Source organism: Sitophilus oryzae, unplaced genomic scaffold, assembly GCF_002938485.1.
Source record: "Sitophilus oryzae breed Bouriz unplaced genomic scaffold, Soryzae_2.0 scaffold_1660_pilon_pilon, whole genome shotgun sequence".
NCBI classification, from domain to species: domain Eukaryota; kingdom Metazoa; phylum Arthropoda; class Insecta; order Coleoptera; family Curculionidae; genus Sitophilus; species Sitophilus oryzae.
In genome coordinates this window covers 1964802-1989874 of record NW_022146348.1, presented here as the reverse complement: position 1 = coordinate 1989874, position 25073 = coordinate 1964802, and the positions used below count along the sequence as shown (strand labels likewise).

Below are 25073 nucleotides of genomic sequence, written 5' to 3'. Positions count from 1 at the left end.
TTTTGTTATGGGTTATGTTTATGACTTTTATGGGTTATGTATTGTTTATTAAAAATATAACAACTAATATTATGTTTATTGTTTTTTTTTTCCACTTACATGTTGGTATCAAATGTCTATCTAATTTATTCCTTTACTGTATCGACAAAAAAATTTCTTGTTCATCAAACGGTTGTCGAAAAAAAAATAAATATACTTATTAAGAGCCGCCTTAATTCGTTTTCTAACGATTTTTTTATTTTTTAGATTAATTAGGAAACACCCTGTATATGCATATCACAGGCAACCAAATAAATTAGTAACCTCTAAAAATTATTCTTCCTACCACTAGCGACATACCGTGTTTTTAGTGTATACTAAATTATTTTATCAAAATTTCACCATATAAGTTTCCAGGCAATGGCCCTAATATGCAAATTTTATAACCGTTATTATAATTTTTCTGAAGTTGTTAAAGTTTGTCATGGAAATAATCCATAATAAAAATATAAAATATCTATCATAAAAATAAACTCGAGATCATAGGCGCCGTTAAATAACTCCACATTATAGAACAAACCACTAATATATTTAATTCTCTTTCTGCACTGTAGAATATGGCAATTTAAGTAAAGAACAGGATTAAAACCAATGATTAAAACCCCTAGTCCTGGCGCATTCGCCAAATTTTCGTAAAGGCCCCTTATATAAGAATAGACACCCAGGTACAATTAATATTAATAATATATTATTATTATTATTAATTTTATAATTTGTCTCGTATATACATTCTATATGGAATACATATAATATTTTGATTTTGTTACTAATATTTTATATTGTATTTTCTGCATCTAAAAAATATATAAAATGTAACTCAGCCAGTTCTCTATTGTTCAGCCTTCGTTTTTGAATTGTCTTGTGAAATATTAGTCTTAAATAATTCATTAATTATTTAACTTAAGATTAGGCTTCTAATAAATAAAAAAAATACAATCAGAGAATATCAAAGTGTATGACTAGGAAAACAAATTCGAAAAAACACTTAAAAATGTAGAGACATCATTAAGAAAGAATAAGTGGGATTCAATCTCACAATTCTTGCAATTATTAGTGGAAATAATTTTAAAATTAAGCTTACTGCTAGGAAGAGTTAAAAAATTATTATTATTTCTCAAAAAAATAAAAAATAAATTAAAATGAACGAATAATAGTCGATTTTTTGACCCACCCTAAGGTACACGTGCTCCTGGGATTGAAATATGCCATTCCTAAAAACGATTTCCACTTATTTAAGACTCACCCTATACAGGGTTGTTCACCACATACGACACGGAAAATTGTAGCTAAACGATTAGATTTTTACAAATTGTAAGTTTTGGGTTCGTTGAAGGACTATTAGAGGTACAATTTAAAAATATTTTTACAAGATACAGAGTGTCCCAAATAAATAAAAAATATCAAAGTTGTATTTTTTTAAATAGATCATCCTGTATATTATTGCATTTTTAGTTTCTACGATTAAAATAAAGGTAAATTTGTTTAAGGTTTATTACACTTAAACCTTACCGTTTTTGAAATATTTTCAATTTTGTGAACTTGCAGTATAAATTTTAAGGCTTCATTTCTCCGAGGGTATGAAAGTTTTTAATAGTAAAGTTTATTTATTGATCAGTTATTGTGTTGCAATAATAAAAATTTTACTACCTTATACAGAGTGTCTAAATATTTATTTTAAATAATTATTAGCTTTAAACGGCAATAACTTGCTTAATTTAAATCGAACACCTTGTATATTTTATGAGAATCAGATGCATAATTAAATTGTCTATCAAATTGTGTTATACCATTTTTTACCTATCTCTTCAAGTTTCCTTAGAAAATGCATTTTCTTATAATTTTGAACTCATTTATCAATATACCCATGGAATACTGATATTTTAGACTATTTTTAAAGATGTACCAAATTTTTAAAGAGTACAGATACTAATATTGTCGATATAGTTCGTTTATTTCATTAAAAAATAAAAAAAGCTGTTTAAATATTTGTTAAAGAGGATCAATTAATATGATTCCAGTATTCAAACTACATTAATTGACTCTTTGCGTGGATTAATAATAATTGCTCCAAATACTAAAAAACTGAATTACGTATGTGTATTAGACAGTGTAGTAAAAAAACTAACACCTTCAAAATGATATTTCATTTATTCAAAAATGCTTATTTATAACAACAGAGACGTTCATTTTCATAACTTATTATTATATTGATTTCTGATTCAAATCTACATTTATTTAGAATAATTTATTAACGCACACAATTAAGTATGTAATTCATTAGTATTTGGGCGGAAATACTGGTGGTATATTTAATTAATGGTATACTCTTTTATAAAGATTTAAATAGTTTTCTTTTTGCATACAAATGGGCTAGTAATATTATCGTTTTACTAAAAACGATAATATAGTATCTGTACTCTTTAAAAATTTGGTACATCTTTAAAAATAATCTAAAATGTCAATAGTCCATGGGTATATTGATAAATAAGTTCTAAATTACAAGAAAATGCATTTTCTACGGAAACTTAAAGAGATAGGTAAAAAATAGTATAATATAATTTGATAGACAATTAAATTGTGCATCTGATTCTCGTAAAATATAGAAGGTGTTCCATTTAAATTAAACAAGTTATTGCCGTATGAAGCTAATAATTATTTAAAATAAATTTTTAGACACTCTGTATAAGGTAGTATTATTTTTATTATTGCAACACAATAACTGATCAGTAAATAAACTTCAGTAAATATGTGCCATCTCTCGTGGGGAGATTCCTCACGTAAAAATAAGATTTATTTTTCATATCAACATAGGTCCGATTCTGCTTTGTTTCGTAGCTACAGGGTGCTAAAGTTTTAATATTTTTTCGATTTATTATAATTTTCTTCCAAGTACTTTCATCATTTTGAATGAAATTTTGACAGTAAAAGTTACTACAAGTGCGATGATAAAAGTGTCTGAAACATTTTGTAAACAATAGTGTAAGCAGTTTTATGCCGATTAAAAGTGGCATCTTAATATTTTGTCGATTTCGTCATCCTTGATGAGATAAATGCAATTTTATTAATTTTCCTTGATTCAAGTCTATACAGGGTGGGCCACTGAAAACTTACAATGGCTATAATTTTTAAACTTTAAATCAAAAAAATAAAAAATACCGTTTCTATAATATCGAGGGGGAATACATATGACGTATTTTTTGAACCACCCCGACTTACCCCTTAGGCGGCACCCCTATATACTCACTTGAAAATCTTAAAGGGCAACAGCCTACTTGTGGCGCCTTTTTGGAAAGTCCATGAAAAATATACATCATAAAGTTTTTAGGGTGAAATTGAAAAACTACCCCTTACACGCAAAATTAGGTGGACATTAATGAGAAAAATGATTTTTTTCCGCATAAGTTACAAATTGGGATCCAGCTAAATGAGGCAAATAAGGTATTTTTCAAACTACCCCGACCCACCCCTAAAAAAATAGTCGATTTTTTGACCGACCCTAGGTACACGCCGCACCGGCCGTGCTCCTGGTGTTGAAATACAGGGTGTCCGGAAATTAATGCAACAAAATTTAGTGTCATAGATTCTTGAAAAAAAATAGGTGACCCGTATTTTTAATTTTTGGCGAGTGGCCACCCTTTTCGAATTTACAGCCCCCTGAATTTCGCCCCTGAAAAGAGTTTTTTTTAATATCTCAGGGCCCTATTGGACGAAAATCACTAAATTTGGTACACGTTGTTTTACCATAAAATGATATTTTTTGATGCTATAAACTTTTTTTTATTTTCATCAGTGGCGTCCCTACAGTATTTAAACTAAATATTATCGAAGAAAAAAATGGTACGCCACTGGTTTTTTCTAAAATAAAAATTATTTTTAAAATCTATATTAAATTTGGAACAAATTTGATCTCTTGACTTTTTTTTTGTTCGACACACCGATTTCGCGTAAAAAAATAAAAACCATTTCCATACATGACCAAATCGCTAAAATTTTAAGGTAAATTTTCATAGCAAAATTTAAAAAACGGCAATTTAGGTTTTTGGACAGTTTGGTTCACACTTAGGTAATAAAAACAACAATAATAGAAGAGTATAAGAATAATAAAAAATTATTTTAAACTTTTTTTTTAAAAAGTTTGCTGTTTTAAAAATGTTGCCATTGGAAATTTACGGTAAAATTTTAGCGATTTAGTCATGTATGAAAATGGTTTTTATTTTTTTACGCGAAAACGGTGCGTCGTACCAAAAAAAGTCAAGAGATCAAATTTGTTCCAAATTTAATGTAGATTTTAAAAATAATATTTATTTTAGAAAAAAAAACAGTGGCGTACCATTTTTTTCTTCAATAATATTAAGTTTAAATACCGTAGGGACACCACTGATGAAAATAAAAAAAGTGAATAGCATCAAAAAATGTAATTATATGGTAAAACAACGTGTACCAAATTTAGTGATTTTCGTCCAACAGGGCCCTGAGATATTAAAAAAAAAACTCTCTTAAGGGGCGAAATTCAGGGGGCTGTAAAACCGAAAAGGGGAGCCACTCGCCAAAAATAAAAAATACGGGTCACCTATTTTTCTTTCAAGAATCTATGACCAAATTTTGTTGCATTAATTTCCGGACACCCTGTATACCGTTTCTAAAAACTAGTTCCACTTATTTAAGACTCACTCTATACAGGGTTGTTCACCACATACGACACGGAGTATTGTAGCTAAACGATTAGATTTTTACAAATTGTAAGTTTTGGGTTCGTTGAAGGACTATTAGAGCTACAATTTAAAAATATTTTTACAAGATACAGAGTGTCCCAAATAAGTATAAAATATCATAGTTGTATTTTTTTTTAAATGGAACACCCTGTATATTATTCTATTTTTGGATTCTGCGATTGAAATAAAGGTAAACTTGATTAAGGTTTATCACACTTAAACCTCACCGTTTTTGAAATATTTTTAATTTTAAGAAATTGCAGTAAAAATTTTAATGCTTCATTTCTCCAAGGGTATCAAAATTTTTAATACTAAATATTTACTGAAGATTATTTATTGATCAAATATTGTGTTGCAATAATAAAATTTTTTTTACCTTATACAGAGTGTCCAAAAATTTATATTAAATAATTACTAGCTTTAAACGGCAATAACGTGTTTAAGTTAAATGTAACACCCTGTATATTTTACGTGAATCATATGCACAATTTAATTGTCTATCAAATTTTACTATACCATTTTTTACCTATCTCTGCAACTTTTCGTAGAAAATGCATTTTCTTATAATTTAGACATCATTTATCACTATACCCATGGAATATTGACATTTCAGATTTTTTTTAAGCAACATATATGCACAAATGTACAGGTGGTAAATATTGCAAGCCTATTGGTATACCAAAAAAACTATTTAAATCTTTATAAAAGAGTATACGAATTAAATATACCACCATTATTTCCGACCAAAAATTAGTTAATTACATACTTTTAAATTGTTTTAATTAATAAAGTATTCTAAATAAATGTGGATTTGGCTCAGAAATCAATATAATAATAAATTGTGAAAATAAACGTCTCTGTTTTTATTAATCAGCATTCGTCAAAAAATGAAATAAAATTTATAAGGCGATACTTTTTACCACACTGTCTAATACACACACAAAATTCAGTTTTTTAGTATTTGGAGCAATTATTATTAATCAACATAAACAGTCAATTAATGTAGTCGTAGTAATAGTAGTAGTTAATGTAGTGAATACTGGGATCATATTAATTGGTCCTTTTTAACAAAAATATTTAAACAGTTTTTTTATTTTTTTTTATGAAATAAGCGAACTATATCGACAATATTAGTATCTGTACTCTTGGAAAATTTGTTACATCTTTAAAAATAGTCTAAAATGTCAATATTCCATGGGTATAGTGATAAATGAGGTCTAAATTATAAGAAAATGTATTTTCTACGAAAACTTGAAGAGATAGGTAAAAAATGGTATAATACAATTTGATAGACAATTACATTGTGCATCTGATTCACGCAAAATATATAGGGTGTTCCATTTAAATTAAACATGCTATTGCCGTTTAAAGCTAGTAATTATTTAATATAAATTTTTGGACACTCTGTATAAGGTAGTAATTTTTTTATTATTGCAACACAATATCTGGTCAATAGATAATCTTCAGTAAATATTTAGTATTAAAATCTTTGATACCCTTGGAGAAACGAACCCTTAAAATTTTTACTGCAATTTCATAAAATTGAAAATATTTCTAAAACGGTAAGGTTTAAGTATGATGAACCTTAATCAAATTTACCTTTATTTTAATCGTAGAATCTAAAAATAGAATAATATACAGGGAGTTCCATTTAAAAAATACAACTATAATATTTTTTACTTAGTTGGGACACTCTGTATCTTGTAAAAATATTTCTAAATTGTAGCTCTAATAATCCTTCAACGAACCCAAAACTTACAATTTGTAAAAATCTAATCGTTTAGCTACAATACTCCGTGTCGTATGTGGTGAACAACCCTGTATACTTAAAGCTACATAAAGTTGTTAATCCTTAATAAGGTTAACTAGTTAGTGAGTTAACTACTATACGACAATGTACGTAAAAGGCAGTGTACATGTTGCATTCTGTTGGCCTTTTATAGCTCGGGAAACTTGGGACTAGGTAAATTGAACCGATGCAATTTTCAGGAAACTCTGCTCGGAGCGCAAAGTCAATTTAGTCGTTGGAAAACCTATTTAGAGACGCTGGTTATAGATAAATTACATCGAAATACGCTTATGGCCTTTCCCGCGAGCTTCTTAATTTGCAATAGGACGTCATCGGAAGGGAAAATGGAAAATAATCACAGCGAAGAGTTCGGAAAAGCAAACTTACCATTGATCGGAATGTACGTAACGTTTCCTCCGTTGAAATCAATGGAAATACCGTTTTCTCCCTGAAACAAAAATCTAATTTAACTGTGTGTTTAAATCATTGTATGTAAAATAATGTTCTAAATATTTTATTGAATTAAAAATGCAAACTTAATGTATGACTAGGATGTATTTCAGGAAAATATATTAAATTCTATAGGATGGCTCAAAAAAGTGTGAGTAGAATCGAGTGATGTGAGTGATGTGAGAAGGATGTGAGTAAATATATTTCGGTAATTTCAGAGATATTAATAAATAAGTAAAAAATATATATTTTTAAAAAATATTACTAATACCAAGAATTGTCCTGAAATCAAAACTAATACAATGCCTCTCAACTTTCTGTCTGTAGTGTATAATATAAAATAATTAAATTTAAAATATATTGCATAACTTTAATTGGCAAGTCTCAATAGGTAATAGACCAAGAATACGTCGATGCAATCATCAAGGATAATTGCAACTAAAATAACAATTAGAGGAATCGATGCATTATGTATTAAATTGTTTATTTATGTACATATTTCAACGCTATGCAATATCTGGAAATTATTAGTCAATATTTGTCATTAGGAACCGTTACATTTCATTAATTTCAATTGCAAATTTCTCCGTTATTTAAAGAGATGAACAGGGTTTAAATGAATAAGTGCGTTGACACTAATTTGAGAAGCTAGTTCCTTTTTGAAAATAACGGGATTTTTGTATAATTTTTTTCGATGTGGCGTATCTTCAAAGATCGCTTGAACAGAGGATGAAATCCATTTTGGTTGAAATCCTACGGTATCTCCGTTATTAGGGAAGTCAAACTCCCGAGTCAACCCCACCAAATAACCATCTTAACCAACGCAAGTAACTCCACCAAATAATAAATCTGATCCCACCAAAAATAGTGAAACCAACGCAATCCGTATTTTGATTCCTATTAAATATTTACAGCTTTTTTTAAAAAATAACAACAGTTGTAAAAAAATAAAAAGTTATGGTCCGGCGTGAGATTTGAACCACGGACCTCTCGTTCACTAAGCAATGGCCTCAGTCACGGAGCCACAGCTAAGATTAGCTATTAGCCCGGCGTTACTTTCTGCTGCAAGGTACATTCCGTAAATGCGCATGGCACTCCCAAGTAGCATTTTCACGACTTGCGACCACATGTTTACTAGACACAACGTTGGATTAGTTACAAAAAATAGTTAGCTCCCTACCTTGGGTATTAAAATAAATTTAAACGTTTTTATAACGTTGTGCCGACGTTGGACTAGTACTACAGCAAAGTAGAAGCTTCTGCGACGTCGAATAAACGTTGTCTTGTAACCTTTTTTGCTTAAGTGATCTTTAGGTGATTCGGACAACGTAGTTACAACGTTGGACAATATAGAGTTTTCCGACGTGAGTTTCAGGACCTATTCCAACGTTATGCAAACGTCGTCTGTTTTACTAATTCCAACGTTGTTTAGATTTCCTTATTCTTACGTTGGTAGGACGTCGAGCCACTACCTTTTTGCAACTGTATTGAACCATAACCTTAAATCTTAAATTTTCACTTCATTGTTCTGTTCAGTCAGACAGTTCGGTGCTGTTTTTGTTTTTATAAAAAAACTTAATTAAAATGGGACATAAGAAAGGTACATATAAAACTAAATTTAAATATATATCGACATATTACCGATACTTTATTCACTCCCTCGTTTATTTAGAATATAGAGGGCGGCACAAGCTAGATTCTAGGATGACTAAATTAGGCAATCTTGCGACTAGTATACTACCTGTTAAGGATGAACTGCGACTTTATTAGTCCAGTATGCGACTACTCGAACTACTCCATCTTAATCTCCAAAACAACAAAGTGAAAGTCGCCATGTTGTTGAATAAGAAAATGTTTCGTTCCTAAAATAGCAATTCCTGCTTTTTGAATACATTAACTTGAAATATTTGGCCCTAAACACCACGCGGAAACAATTTTTTCGACTGCGAATAAATTATTCTCATTTTACTAAAAAAAATTCAAGAAATTTTTTAAAACTTCTTTAATTTTAAGGCCCATTAGTATTTTTCAAAGTAGAAACAATATATTTATCAATAAAGTTGTTTTCGTTTAACTTTTTTGCCTTGGGTAACGAGTTACAGAGTCGGTTAGTGTTTCAATAATTATGATCTTCAAACATCCTCCACACTTAAATACTTTTGTTTTGTTTTCCTTTTCTGCCATCCGGCATATGTCTCTAACTAAATCATAAAAATAATATTTTTACTATAATTATCCCAATTTAGGATAAAACGCGACTTAGACGCCATATTATTATAGTTTTGTATTTCTGTGAATTAGGATTTTAAACAACGTTGCAGTTTGTACTAAATTAGGCTGCTAGCCAACGTCGGTATCCAACGTCGTTTCGACCCAAAAATTATTCTCCAAACTAGTGCAGACTAGGGTTGGCACGAGGTTGTGCCGACGTTGCGCCCCGACGTTTGGTCGCGTGACACAACGTTGTCCCGACGTCCAAATGCTGCTTGGGCTGTCTTACATTCCATACACGCGTATGGCACTCGGAGTTTAATTGTTTTAAAATTCAAATCTAATCAATGGGATTGTGCTAGGTGCCGTATACATGTCCGGAATGTATAAATGCATACCGTGTGGTGCATCGTTATGTGGCAAATCCAAGTGTGCTGCCATTCCATACTAATGTCATATTTTCTAAAAAGGGTTAAACAAATGGGTTGAAGTGTATGATAAGATCAAGTAAAAAGACCGAGTCTCCCTATAAATTTACCTTTAAAAATCTATTTTTAGATATGTCATATTATGTTATTAATTCTCGTAAATAAAACTGACCATTGTGGTAAACAATTAAGTCGATTTTTATGGCCTTACCAATAACAATGAAAATATGTTATGTGCTTATATTTATTGCAATTTTATTACCATTGTTATTTGATGACATAAGGTTTATATTGCGGTACGATCTGCTCGATGGAAAAACCGATAAGCGGTGATGAAAATATTCAGGAAACTGTCGCTAGAACGTTTAACTGGTTGTTTTTCTCGGAGCCCGATAATAAGTGACCATAAAAAGAGCTTGACATGACCAAGTATTTTTAAATTGAATTCAGTTATTTTTACGACTCCCTATAAAAAAGTCAATCTAACTTTATTAAGATCTAAAATTGCATTCTCTTTCACTTTTGGCGACCGAATAAAAATACCTCTTTGCTTAGAGTGAAATCATTTTACTTAGAAGAAAACGTTTAACGGTTTTCAGCTTTTAAACATTCGAGAATGGGAATATCTGTTTCCGATATTCATTAATGTGAATAAGAATGCGAATGCAAATACAGTAAAACTTCCCATTTCGGCCACTTCTAAAAAGCGGTCACTTCTGTTAGCGGTCAATTTTCAGTTGTTTGAATTAATCTTAGGGGAATTCCTATATTAAAATATTTCTCAATAACGTTTGTCATTCCGGAAAGAGGTCATTTGGCCGCTTCAAAGGTACATTTTAGGGAAAAACCCATTAAATTTATTGCTCCAATACCGGCCAAAAACCGAACCCTTCGAACCTTTTTTTTTGTCTAACAAGAGCTGTTTCAGGACACTTTAGGAAAGTCCAAGCAATAAACATTTATAATTTGTTTGAGAAATAGGTACAGAGAGTGACAAATACAATACAAATTCGTCAGTAGTTTGCTGAAATTTTTGGGAGATATAGAATCAGTTTAGTTTCTTACTCTGAAAGAACAGCAACCATGTCTTTGAAACGTAAACGTTTGTCTATTAAAGAGAAATTAAATATTGTCGCGGAAAGTGAAAAATATAACAGCAGTGCTCGAAAGTTGGCGGAAAAGTTTGGTGTTGGAAGAACGCAAGTGAACGACATTTTAAAAAACAAAGTGGAATTAAAAAAAATGTTTGAAGAAGAAGGATGCAATGCAGATAAAAAACGAAAGTTTCCTAAAACAGAAGGATTTGCAATCGATCAACTAGTTTACGAATGGTTTTGTAAGGCAAGGAACAAAAACATACCCATATCGGGAACCTTAATTCGGGAAAAAGCTCTTGAGGTATCTACATCCTTGAAACTTAGTGAATTTAAGGCTTCAACTGGCTGGTTAAATAAGTTTTGCAAGAGACATAATATTAACTTCAAAACAATTTGTGGTGAGTCTGCAGATGTGGATGAAGTGACTGTTGAAGACTGGAAAACAAAATTAACAGCAATCATTAAGGAATACGACACTAAAGACATTTTTAATGCAGACGAAACAGGGCTTTATTATATGGCAATGCCAAACAAAACCTTTGCTTTAAAGAATGATAAATGTGCTGGCAAAAAATCAGCTAAACAACGAGTGACACTGCTTTTCTGTTGCAGCATGCATGGTGAGAAGGAAAATCCGCTAGTTATAGGTAAGAGCAAAAACCCGAGATGTTTTAAAGGAGCGCATGTAGATAAATTGCCGATAGAATGGGTATCCAACAAAAAAGCTTGGATGACGACAGATATAATGACATCTTGGCTCAAAACCTTTGACACCAAAATGAAACGGCAGGGTAGAAAAGTTCTTTTATTTTTGGATAATGCCACGTCTCACCCAAAAATAGAACTTGAAAATGTTCGTATAATTTTTTTTCCTCCAAATACGACATCTCATTGCCAGCCGTTGGACCAAGGAATTATTCAAAATTTTAAATTAAAATATCGTCAATTTTTTATTAAAAGACTTTTGACTTTTACTAATACCGAAGAAACGATGGAAAAGGCTAAAGAGAGCATAAATTTGGCAAGTACTATGGTGTGGATAAGTACAGCATGGAAAAATGTTACATCGAACACTATAAAAAAATGTTTCCAAAAAGCGGGATTTGCAACCGTCAAAGGGGACGATGCATTTGACGAAGAGGACGACATTCCTTTAAGTCAGTTATCTTCAATTTTAAAAAACATGCCAGGAAGTCCAGATCTTAAAGAATATCTGACAGTCGATTCAGATGTCCCTACGGAAAATCCTAGTTTAGAGATGCAGGGAATAATCCAGGAATTTACAAACAACAAGGACAGACAGGACTCCACTCAAGCCGAAGAGGAAGAAGATGAAGGCCAAGACATTCTGTGTTCATCTATAAATAATATGAGTGAAGTATGTGAAAAATTAAGAGACATTCAGAATTTTTTGGTGATTCAAAACAAAGACGAACTAGCGGTTGATATTGCCCATACTTTGATGAAATTTGAAAGTGAAATTACGAAAATCAAAACCAGAAAAAATTTAAAGCAGACTACATATAAAATAAGGTTATCATTTTGTAACTTTTTAAATTCAATTGTACATATGTATATAAGAATACCTATGTGTAAAATACATATGTATACATTGTAAGTTTTTTTTTCAAAAAATTTTATGTAATAAAGTTTTTTTTGTAACAACTGAATTATTTTTTGTGCCAAAAATCTAAAACTGAAGATCAGGTTTATTAACACTTATTGTGTGTTTGTACTACATGCTCGTACTTAATTTTAATTACTTTGCACGTTTCCAAAATAAAGGCATTTTACATTGGTATCTGTATTTTATTGTTCCCAATAGTGGCCACTTCCCTTAACGGCCACATTCCTTTGAAAATTTTTGTGGCCGCTATATGGAAGTTTTACTGTATTAATTTGTTGGTTACACATTTATTATATAAAAGATTGTGATGTTATAGTTAAAAATAATAAAAGGAGTGTTAATGTTAATTGTTTTCTAAAACTGTTTAATTGTGGAAATTAAATTGTGGTGATCTTGTTTATTATTAGTATTTTTAGTTATAAAAGATGATTAAGTTCGAAATAAAAATAGATTTATTTAGCTATAGATTGACAAAAATTTAAGAGAAAAATACCTTTCATGATATACGCAGGGTTAAGCTTGATTTTCATGCATCCGTTGTCCGACGATACGTTGATACGGTATTAATTTTATTGGTAGAATTTAAGAAGACTTTGATTGGTTAGAGAATACCGCAGTTTTTAAATTAATTGCATTTTCATGCCTCCGTTTATCGGATATACGTTAGTGTTATTTTATATTTTCGTTCCCATAACGATTTTGCTGTTTTACTTATAGTTTTATTAAGGTTAGATCAGAGAATAGGTACATTAAAGAAATGCTAACTTCATGTTAAAAAATGGAAACAGACGCCACCTGGTGTCGCCTGGCAGTACTAGCTAAATTGAGGGGAATTGGAGGGGCGGGGCTTAAAAGAAGGGAAATTTTTAAAAAAATATTTTTATAAGTATCACTGACTTACTGTTTAAAGTTAATAAACATATTTTTTATTACTTTAATATAATTTAATGTATTAAAAAATATGTCTATTAACTTTACACAGCAAATCAATGATATTATTAAAGGCTTATTATTTTCAGACAAAATTCATAGTAAATAAATTACACATTAGTAAACAATATCATTCATTTATTTTTTAGAGCTGCGATTTATATTACAATAATATTGAAATATATATATTTTTTTAACAATGAAAAAGAATATCCCGGAACCTGAAAAAGAAAGATGATCAATTAATGACTTAAATTAGTTCAAAATACATTTTGCAAATAACTAGTGAATTGGACAGATAAACATACTATTAAAAAGACATTTTAGTAGTATATTATCATCTATTTACTGATAATACATAAGTATATAATAGGTAAATAACATGCATAAGGCACTATGATACAACTACCTGTATCATGATAACACACTAACATCACAAAAAATATATGCTAATTTAAATTTCTTTAATGGTCTAATGAAACACTATCTAGCCTCAATGCATGCCATTCCAAAGGCAAAAAAAACTGTTATACCAAATAAATATAAGCTGAATAAAACATAAACCAAGCCAACGTGCATAAAAAACCAAAAAATGCATCAAAAAATACTTTTATCAGATCATACCCTTGGATATATTATGTATTTTATATATCGCACATCCCGTTCAAAAGTTTACTAACTCAAAATAGAGAATATAGAGAACATTGTCAAGAGAAGTAAAAGAAAATTTAAGTTAAGGCAATATGCTCCTTTTTGGATATTAATGGCCAAATAATATAATGTTGATTTAATAAAATTTTACTGGCATCCTTCTGAGGTATAAATCAGATTAAAAGGACATTGTTTTTGTAATAATTGTTTGTTTTGTAAACATTTTTTGAAGACAATACAGTTTTGAACGGGCTGTGCGATATAAACAAGGATCTTACTATTATTTGAGGTTAGAAAGTATTTAAATAACATAAAACATAATCAAAATCATTTGTCATCATAAATTATAGAGGTACTTACGTGTTTTGATATTATTATCAGGAAATAATACGTTTAGTTAAACAGGTACGCTGCCAGGCAAGTTCTATCGGCGGGTCTTTGCAAAAGTTGAAATCTAAAAATACAAAACTACGTTTACATCTTAGTTGTATTTACGAATAAAGTATTTGTGTGTAATTTCTGACTTACCAGTTAATTGAATAATCGCATTAAATACATCCAAATGGTAATTTAATATTGTAAAAAGCAAAATTGTTTTAAATCACTTGCCAGGACAGCCCGGCCAGCTTCTTTGTTGGCAAAATGGCCGCGGTATCATGATTTAAGCAATGTGAGTGACAAAGAAAGCCAATGCCTGGCAGATGTTGCTTTCTTTGTCGTTGGTCCTGGCACGTTTAAATTTGACTGTTGCCTGTTTTCCCATACAAGTGACACCCCCGTGGGTTAGATTAAATTTGTCAAAAAAGTGTCAGAACGTCCGTTATTGCAGGGGGGTGACAGTGAAATAGGAAAATTGAAAACAGTCATTAGTGTCATTCCTGTCATCTCCTGACGACAAGTATGGCCGCCTAGACAAGGACAACAATGTTTCTGTCTAACTTGTCTAACTTCACAGTTTAGAATTGACAGATTTGTTCTAGAACAAATCGAACAAATTTCGACGCCATTTTAATTCTCTCCGTTTAGTTTTGTTTTGTAAATTCAATTTTTTAAATATAAGAAATTTATAAATATAAAGGTAATAAAGCATATAAAATATATATTACATGAAAAATCCTGCAGAAAAAGACGTTTCTGCAGTACTAGGTATGTCCCATGTATATTAAAAATAGGTAGTAAATAAACACTATTTCCATGTTTTTTAGATGCAAGAAAATTTTGTTATATGTTTATGATCGGCGATTTTATTGAAAATGGAAACAATTTACAGCAAGGTAAGATCATTTTTAACTATAGCCAATATTAATTATCTCCAATATGTGCGATTTATTGTCAATAATACAATAAATCTGTCTGATACAATCTGATTGTTATCCGATTAAAAGTCTATTTTTACTTCTTTTGGATTCATAAACCAGGTGTTTTTGGGAATAATGGAGCTTTTTTAATTAGTATATTTATATTTTATACCTATATTGATATTTTTACATTGTTAATTTTAGTATAAAAAAATGTGTTTTTCTGTTTTCAGGTTTGGTTTGTTATGGTATAAGGCTCCCGTTTTCATGTTCCTGCCCCCGTTTTCTGTTTCTGAAGGCTGTGAATACGTGTATTTATTTACACATTTCTGTAAGTCATGCTTATACCTTACTAATTTACGATAAAACTGCATATAATTATGTAATTGATATAGAAATCATTCAATTCTTTATTTTTTTATATTATTTAGTCACGTTGTCTCACATTTCAAATAAATATGTTTAAATAAATTTTTATTTTGTTTTATTTATGATAAGAAAGAGTACAAAATACATTTAAACTGAAAGAGGTGCCCGCCATTGAATAACCGGAAACGGAAATAAAAATGAAGCCATCATGTCAACCTGTCAATTGAAAATTAGTTCTCCAGACGACAACGAAGGCTTTCGGTGGCGTATCGTGTTTCCACGATTTAATACAGAGTTGACACTTCTTTCTAGTTAATTATTTTATGCGTTATTGTATGAACGGGTCAGTTGACGGGCTGAAGTAAAATATTTACGGATGAAAAGTGGCGCGAAAACGCTATGACCAATCAGAGCACCGTCGGACCATCGTATCAACGTATAACGGATGCATGAAAATCAAGCTATAAGCCGGAGTCTCATGCATCCGAAATCCGATGGTACGACATCCGAAATTTGAAGTTATCCTGTAAAATAAAAAAAAAGCTTGTCACATACATCCGAAAGTTCGTTTTTTTGACAGTTTTGATATTTGGGCCTGTCATTCCTATCAACAGTATTAATATTATGATATGTATTATTGGAGAAACACTTATAAAAATAACTTCCTCGCGAAATATCCCGAAATTGCTCACTTCCCACTAAACTTGTTTTTAAAAACCAATGTTTTCAAAAAAAGTCAGGTTAAAAAACACACGATCTCGTACAAAAGTTAAACAAAATTTAACTTTATACGACGTCGGACGATTAGTTAAAAATATCGGATAAAAACTGGTGTCAAAGTGTTTCGACCAATAGGAGGAGCGTCGCGTCGGATCGTCGCGTCGCACAGTGCTTCGTCCCAGGGACAAAAATCGAAAAAAAAAAGTTAAAATTTACTAATATCTGAATATGTAATTTTATACTTATAGCAATGTTCAACCATCCTGTATATTATTTTTTATAAGCAGCGTTTTTTGTTAGCAAATATTTTCACTAAAAATAAATTTTGCTATGAATAACATTCATAGTAGTTCTGTGTATGGAGTTAAACGGTACGTACTTAATTGAAAGCCACTGTGGATATTGTTAAACACAAGGTATGTACTTTAAATTTATTTCTAAACAAGTTCGTGATTGTTTAGTTTTTATTTATTTTTTAAGATGATTCTTAAATGGGTATAAAAATTTTACGTTTACAAACTTCAAAAAGGCATTTAAAAAAACATATCAAAACATATCGTATTTATTGAATGTTTTTGTTGTCATATTCATACACTTTTAATTTTTGTGTAGTTCACCTGCGTCTGCTTGCGACGAACTTTATTTTATAATTCTTTGTATTTCAGAAATCAGTTCTTTATTAGATATTGATGAACCTTCCAGTCGAATGAGACACCACTTGTGCCTGAAAAAGCCCACTATGTTGGAGCGAAACGTCGCATAAAAAAAGTTTCCATCTTTCAATTTATTATAAAACCTTATACCCAAGAAAAGGAAAAAATAATATATGGGTATGGTCTATTAAAGAGGTAACTATTATAACATCCGAACCCCTCATACCAACAAAAAGAACAGTAACGCGAAAAAGTAACATAATTAGAAAATTATGTACAGAAATATCTTATATGTGAGGATATTTCATCTACCTGTGATTTGGATACTATAAATTTGGAAGATTCTGTTAGCATCAGCAGAAGTTATTCTGCTGAATCAGAGTAGTTACGATCTATGCATTTTATTGTCCTAAAGTAAATTTATAGTATCTTAATTTTTTTTTAATTAAATATAGCATTAATGTTTCAATGATTTCATGGTATAATTTTCTGTAAATTAAAATAAATTATTTATTGTAGGTTTTTATGCACATAAAATGATATAAGCAAACCATTTAACACTTTACAATAGTTTAACCTGGTTTAACCCTTATTTATATAAATCCTTGTTTTTACCATTTGACTAGTTTGCCAACTTGGGACCAATCAGATAACTACACATTATTTTGTAGAAATCTGATTGGCTCTAACTAGCGAATAAGTCAATACGTCTTGCTTAAAAATAAATTGCATCTATTTACATTTGCCGCTACCTTTGTTACATTCCTGGGTGGCTAGATGGCGCCACTTCAGTATACAGATTACAGATTTCTTTACAAATTTGAAACCGTTTTGAAACTAAAAAATGCATGGGAGTTAGCGTTCTTCTTTAGTGTGAATGACATATCCATAGAAAAATAGCTTGACATATCTCAACAATAGGTTATGAAATTCACGTAACATTAACATTTTTCATTGTTATATCAGTCAGTTATCAACTTTTGACTATTATCTACATTAGAAATTGTGATGTTGCCAATATGTGCCCAACGCGTATCCAGAACACGATTCGCATGGCAACGAGAATACCAAAATCGACTGCCTTGCGCTCACCGCTTTGAAAGCGTAACGTTTTTATGTCAAAGTTACAGAATACGGGCCCAGGTGTTCAGAATTCGGACCATAAAACCCTTGATTCCTGGACTATTAGTTTTTAAGAATTTGTAAGCATTAAATTAACGAACCCTATGCTTCAATCAAATTCCACCAATGCCAGAAAATCTATTAACAGCACAAGTGTCGGCACTCGATTCCAGATGTCCCAATAATTCGGATTTGAGCTATCCGTGCAAAAAGTGTATTTTTGTTACGCGATAAAATTGATGGTACGATATTGTGTAGTTATAAATAAATTTTATGTTCTGTGAGAGGTTTATTTTGGTTATATTGTTATGTTTCTGGAATAAATAAAACATCGTGTAATGTTCTTGTAAGTCTAGACAGGTGTCTAGACGAAGGTATAGTTTTATAAAATAAAAAATAATGAAATTACTTCGTTAAGTTGACTTCTGTTTATTTTCTAAACCTAATCTACTTATTTTTGGGAGTAATAATCTATAATTTGATTATTGTCTTTTATATCTTTATATATTTAAAATATATGTTTCGAATATACGTTAAAAAGCAGTATAATAATGTTCACTATAATAACGTATACATATACTAAGATTAATGGAAAATAAACCCGTATAATATGCGTATATTATACGTTGCTTATAAAAAAGTAATATGAAATATGTATATTATTTATATCTTTGAAGCGAAATACGATTGATGTATGAACAGTACGTTTATACGAGTATAGAGGTGGGAATTCTAGTTCCTTGGGAGGAACTAGTTCCTTAGTTCTAGTTCCTCCAGAGGAATAGTTCCTTGAACTAGGTCTTTAGTTCACAATAGTTCCCGACCAACATTGACACCCCCCTTGCTTGCTAATGCGTTTCGTTGTCAGTCAGAACTATTCACAGTATGATCTGTATAATTTTTATAATGTACGGAGATATAACGAGACGTGTAATTATGTATGTTAAAAACATATAGGTAAGTTTTATTGCAGATAAAAAAAATTAAAAAAAACTCAAATCAGAATTTAAAAAACTATATAATAAATCAATTGGAGCAAATATTACAAAAATTTTACGAAAAATTGCATTCTCCCTCACTTAAAAATTCAGAATATCTACTTCGTTTTGTAAGATATTTCTTAATTTTAGGGACCTAAATTGAAACATTCCCATAAAATATTTAAAAACCAAACTAAAAATCAAAAACAGTATCCACGACAATTTTCTGTGGTAATTACGCCGCGCCCGCGCCGGCTGGCGGCTGTGGCAATAGACCGAATCCATCGTCGTCGCCTTGTATTATATCTCGGATCTGCCGACTGAATAGATTCCCGTGAACTAGTCTTTTAATAGTTCCTCTATGTCCGGATCCGATAACATACGGCTGGCACTCCCCACGCCTGTCTAGCATCAATCGCGCTGGCTGATCCATACGTAAACTAGTCTTTTATTTAGTTCCTCTAGTTCCTTTAGGTCCGGATCCGATCACATACGGCATACGGCTGGCATTCCCCACTCCTGCCTAGCATCGATCGCGCTGGCCCGATCCGTTCGTACGTAAACTAGTCTATTTAGTTTAGTTCAGGGCCCAGTCACTCTTATGGAGCATTAAATTACAAATTGACTATTCAGCCCACTATAGATGGTGCTAATTTACGTCGTGTATATATGGTTGCAGAACAGTTCGTCGTGTATGTATGGTTGCTTCAAACGTTACGATTGGCTCGGTCTTTAAATTGATTTTATGAATTTTGCGATTAATTTCCCTCTTCCGTCCACACAGTACTTCAAATACTCCTTCATTTAAGCTTCAAACTATATTTAAGCTGTCTTTATTTTGTTTTTAATAGAAAATGTATTTCTCGTGCTTTTGTTGTATTCCGACTCCAACTTTTTCATATTATATTATTCCAAAGGTAGCTTCTTCTTAGTGCTTCTTGAATTATACAACTGTGATGAATTGCAACGAAATGAATTTTCAAAGTTAGTAGGATAAATTTTACATATACGTTGTAGCAGGCTGAATTCATAATTTATTACCACAAAGATATAATTCTCGTAAAGGTATCTGGTGGTGTAGGGGATATGGCTCTCGTCTAGCAACACGAAGGTAGCCGGTTCGAGTCGTGCCACCGACACGACTTTATTATTTAATAAATAAATTATTTTGACCTTTAAGCCCTGAGCCGCACTCAGCCCGTAATAGATGGCAGCAAAAATTTTGTTCGCTTTTTTATTACATTGACTGATCGTTCTGTAGTTATTCTGTGGTTTAGTTCCTCTAGGTCCGGATCCGATAATGTACGACTGGCACTCCCCACTCCTGCCTACCATTGGGCTACGCGCGCTAGCCGATCCGTCGCCGTCGCATATTATTCTATATCGGTCACAGTCTCGATCCCGGAATAGGTCCTGAGGAACTAGTTCTTTGAGAAACCAGGAACTAGTTCCTTTCATTCCGGGGTCGGAATAGTACATTGGAACTAGTTCGTTCACGAACTACACATCTCTATACGAGTATATACGAACGAGTATACCTATACCGTGCTGGCAACTGTTACTTTTGGGTCGGCATTTACATGTGTGGAAGTAAGTCGCATAGGGATCTTATTAAGTCGGAGTGAGAGAAATGTGACCGACCGACGGACGCGACGCGCGACTGTGTGCTGTTGCGGCGTTGCCGATACGCCTTTCCCTATCAAGTAAAGTAAAATCACGATCGCAAACCGCTTATTTATAAAAGACTTTTTTTTCAAGAGATAACTAGATAAAATCATTAGACTTGTTTCTGAGCATCTGAAATGGAATTATAAGGATATCGTTAAGATGTCATTTTTTTTATAACGGGAAAACGTCAGTAAACGCGATAATTTAAAAACTCAACTTTTTAACACATAACAGGCCATAACTCAAGAACCACTTTAGATATTGAAACTTTTTTTATTTTCAAGATCGGATATTTTACAATATGTTTACATAAGAAAAATTCGATAAGGTTGTTTTTTCCATTCAAAAATTGTAAACAATCCATCCATTTACTTTTAGAGCATAGCAATTTTCAGCAATCGTGTAATTTTTTTATATATAAAGATTTTCCCTATAATATATAAAGATTTTCCCATACTGTCTACAAAGAAAATACAGCAGAAATATTAACAAAGTTCTTGAAAAAACTACAATCTATTACTTCTAATAGATTTCGAGATATCGATTTTTGAATTCAGTTCTAATAGCGCGACCACTATCGAACACCCACTCAATTCCACTTATTTTTACCAAAAATGCAAGTGTTTCTAGCTTGCACTTAAAAAAATTCAAGCTATAGGGAAAATTACAACGACTCGTTAGTAAATAAACAAATCAAGTATCACGAGACGTAATTAAATCGTGAAGCTGTACGCATGACGTACACCCTTCCCTAGAACTTTAAGTACTGACAGAGGTATTGATTGGGTCGACCAGTCAACTGCGACAAATCTGCTATATCCCCTTCCACGTCTCTTAGCGATGTGCACAGTTTCTCGGTTTATTTCATACGTTTGGCAACGTGTTTACTGTCCTCTCTTTGTTCAGTACATTATAAACGCATTGTATTCTTCTTACATACGGAAATCTCGACCTAAGACTAACCTTTGCCCTTAGTATACGCTGGAACAGTGTTGCTTGGGTACTTAAACTATATTATTCACTACTTCTAGTCCACTATTAATTATTGTATTTTATAGTTTTCAATAGAATGTCCCCGGATTGTGTTTACGAGAGGAAAAACTTTATATTATTGACATTTTGAGAAAAATGTATTCTTCATAAAAACTTTTGCTAGTTCTAAAATGGTGAATCCCGTTTATACTTTTCCAAATTTCCATACCGTTTTAGAGAACATTAAGAAGAAAATGAAAATATAGATAAAGTCCTAAAAATCAAAACGCGTTTCTATGGTAATATAATTTCGTTTTTATTCTTTGATAGATTATTATTGTTATGATCGAATGTTAATTAACGTCATATATTTTGCTATTTTAAAAAGTTAAAGATTCACAAAATTATTTAATTCAATGCTACGGAAAGGGTGATATTTAGCGAAAAATTTGATACTTTAACATAAAAAAAATATGACGTTAATCAAAATTAATTATAACGATTACTACATTATCTTGTTTTTATTTTCTCTAAAACGGTATGGAAGTTTGGAAAAATATAAACGAGATTAACCATTTTAGAACAAGCAAAAAGTTTTATGAAGAATGCATTTTTCTAAAAAAGGCAATAATAAAAAAGTTTTTTTTCCTCTTGTAAAGACAATCCGGGAACATACTGTATACATCCTTTTGGAGTATAAATGTAAAGATTAAACGATTCTTATTTCTTTTATGAGTCTTTTAAAATGTAACGGAATAAATTTGTAAAACAAAAAATAAACTGTATTTTATATGCATACTTAAAAGAAAAGACGAAGTCCTGGCAGAAGAATATGGTAATTTTATAACCTATTCATAAAATGTCTCTACAATAACATCTGCATCACTAAACTTACACATTTTTTATATAACCCGTTTTACATATATGTAATTTAAATGCAACAGCAACTTAGCTTTAGTTGACTCATAAATAAATATCATGTAAAGACCTAGTTGACATATTAAGTAACTAGGCGTCGCATCGTTTTTAAATTATTCAAATTCCTAAATTATTTATGACATAATATATATTATTGTTCTATTAATAAAAAACATTTGTAATTAATCGCAAAACCTCTAACGATAGGTAGGGGACTCAAAACCACACAATCTTTTCAAATTTTTATTTCAAAAAATAATTTTGTTTAAAAATGGGGCAACATGTTTCGGGAATCAGTTACTTCCCATCATTAGGCCCAAAAAGACAAAAGTCACGCCAAAAAGCCACACCAACTCCGAAAAAATAAGATAATTAGTTTGTAGATTTTCATTACAAAACTGTAGTCGTAATTGCTATTAATCCACTTTACAAAAAAATCAAGATTGGTTCTGTGATACTCTCAGTATCACCGCACCAGTCTTGGACTAGTGATGGGTTGTTATTTAACTATCTGTTATTTTATAACAATTATTTAGAAATAGCATAACGTAACCGTTACTACTTCTAAAAAATAACAGATATAAAATAACGACACGTAGAGATCGGCCGCTCGTGAAACGAAAAACGAAGTCGGCGCTCTGCACCGCCACGAAATTCTATGCTGCTCGAAGCGATTCCAAAAAACAACTAATATGGATGGTAGGGATGTGCCAAAATAACCGGTTATTTCGATAACCGGTTTTTTATCAGTTAGTAACCGGTTATTAACCGGTTAATTTCCTACGTCAGTTTAACCTAATAACCTTCAGCTTTGATCAATAACCGGAGGTCGGTTATTTTCTATTTTAGCTAACTTCGGTATTTTTATCTTACATATTTCACAACAGTTTTTCTTTATTTATCGAGATTTGTCGGAGCCATAGACAAAGAGTCGGAGCATAATACCGAACACTTCTACTCTACTACTCCCAGCTACTCCTTCAAATATGAAATGTCAATAATCTGTGGTCAATAATGTCATCATAATATCATATAATGTCATGTCAAAGTCAAACTGGCATCCTTCTTTAACCTTAAAAAAAATAAAACTCGTTCTCTTCTCGTTTTAAGTTCTCATACGTATGTATAACGGCAGTATTTAGTGATAGTGCTTTTTATTTAAAATTAAATACCATGGCAGACAGCTCAGAACAACACCTAGCAGGCACTTCGGCACTTCCACTTCAAAAAAAAGTGAAGTTTGGACCTTTTTTTCCAGAAAAGGTAACGGCATTTAAAAGTGCACTTTGTGTAATAAAACTTATAAGACTGGTGGAGGCACAACAAATTTAAAGAATCATTTAAAACTTAAGCATCCATAAGTAGTGTTTTTCCTTCACTTTTTGGTGTGTTTGAGTTTGTATTGGTTTTAATAAATTAATTACAAATATTAAAATTAATTGTATCTTTTATTTTTTACACGGGATTACGAATCTAAATTAAGTAGGTAAAATAACCGGTTATTACGATAACCGGTTATTTTAATATAAATTAACTGGATCAGGTTAAATTATTATGTAAATTAACCGGTTAACCGATAACCGGTTATTTTACAATAACCTCCCATCCCTAATGGATGGAAAACATGTTATTTCGTCAACGTATCGATACAGGGGTCGAGACAACGGACAACGGAGTGGGGAATGCGCTACGGCGAACGTAGCTGCTTCGGTCGTTACCGTCGACGGTCGTATTGGGCTTGCAACAGGTTAAAAATAATAGGATATAAAAGAAGCAGGTTTTTTGAAACAGTTGCGGGCATAACGCCTGGCGGTCGAGATAGCAGGAGTGGGAAAGGAACGCTGCTGCATCGGTCGATTGTCGATGGAGGCTAGCAACGGGTTGGAGAAGCAGTCATTTTAGATACGTTGTTTTTCAACCTGTTACGAGCATAACAGGGCGGCGGTCGAGATAATCGGAGTGGGAAAGGAACGCTGCTGCATCGGTCGATTGTCGAAAAAAAATTTCTTTTTTTTTGTCGTGTGAAAAATTTTTAGAATAATATTTTAAGATTTTTTAAAAATGTATACAGGGTGTTTTGAAAAATCTGGTCATTGATTAATCACGATCCTGCTTAAAGCCCTTGACGTAAAAAGCTGATTTTTGGAAAACGGATTGACTTTGGGGTGTAGAGGTTCGATAAGAAGGGATTTTTCGAAACTCGAATTCTAAAGGGGTGAAACCACCCTCAAATATTAGAATATTTTTTATTTAAAAACCGGTGAGTTTTTCGGAAAAACTCTTAAACACGTATATTTTATTTCGTTGTTTTACATATTTTAAGATTTTTTAAAAATATATACAGGGTGTTTTATAAAATATGACCATCGAGTAATCACGATTCTGCTTAAACTGCTTGACGTTTAAAGCTGATTTTTGGCAAACGGATTGACTGTGGGG

The 25073-nt window shown here is 31.4% G+C and overlaps 1 protein-coding gene across 1 annotated transcript in view; it reads right to left on the bottom strand.

The window, feature by feature from the left end:
• LOC115880928 overlaps positions 1 to 25073 on the bottom strand; it is a 270255-nt gene that overhangs the window by 164995 nt on the left and 80187 nt on the right. The window contains exon 3 of the mRNA XM_030898260.1: positions 6928 to 6988. Within this exon, the coding sequence (XP_030754120.1) occupies positions 6928 to 6988 (61 nt within the window). The remainder of the gene's footprint in view (positions 1 to 6927; positions 6989 to 25073) is intronic.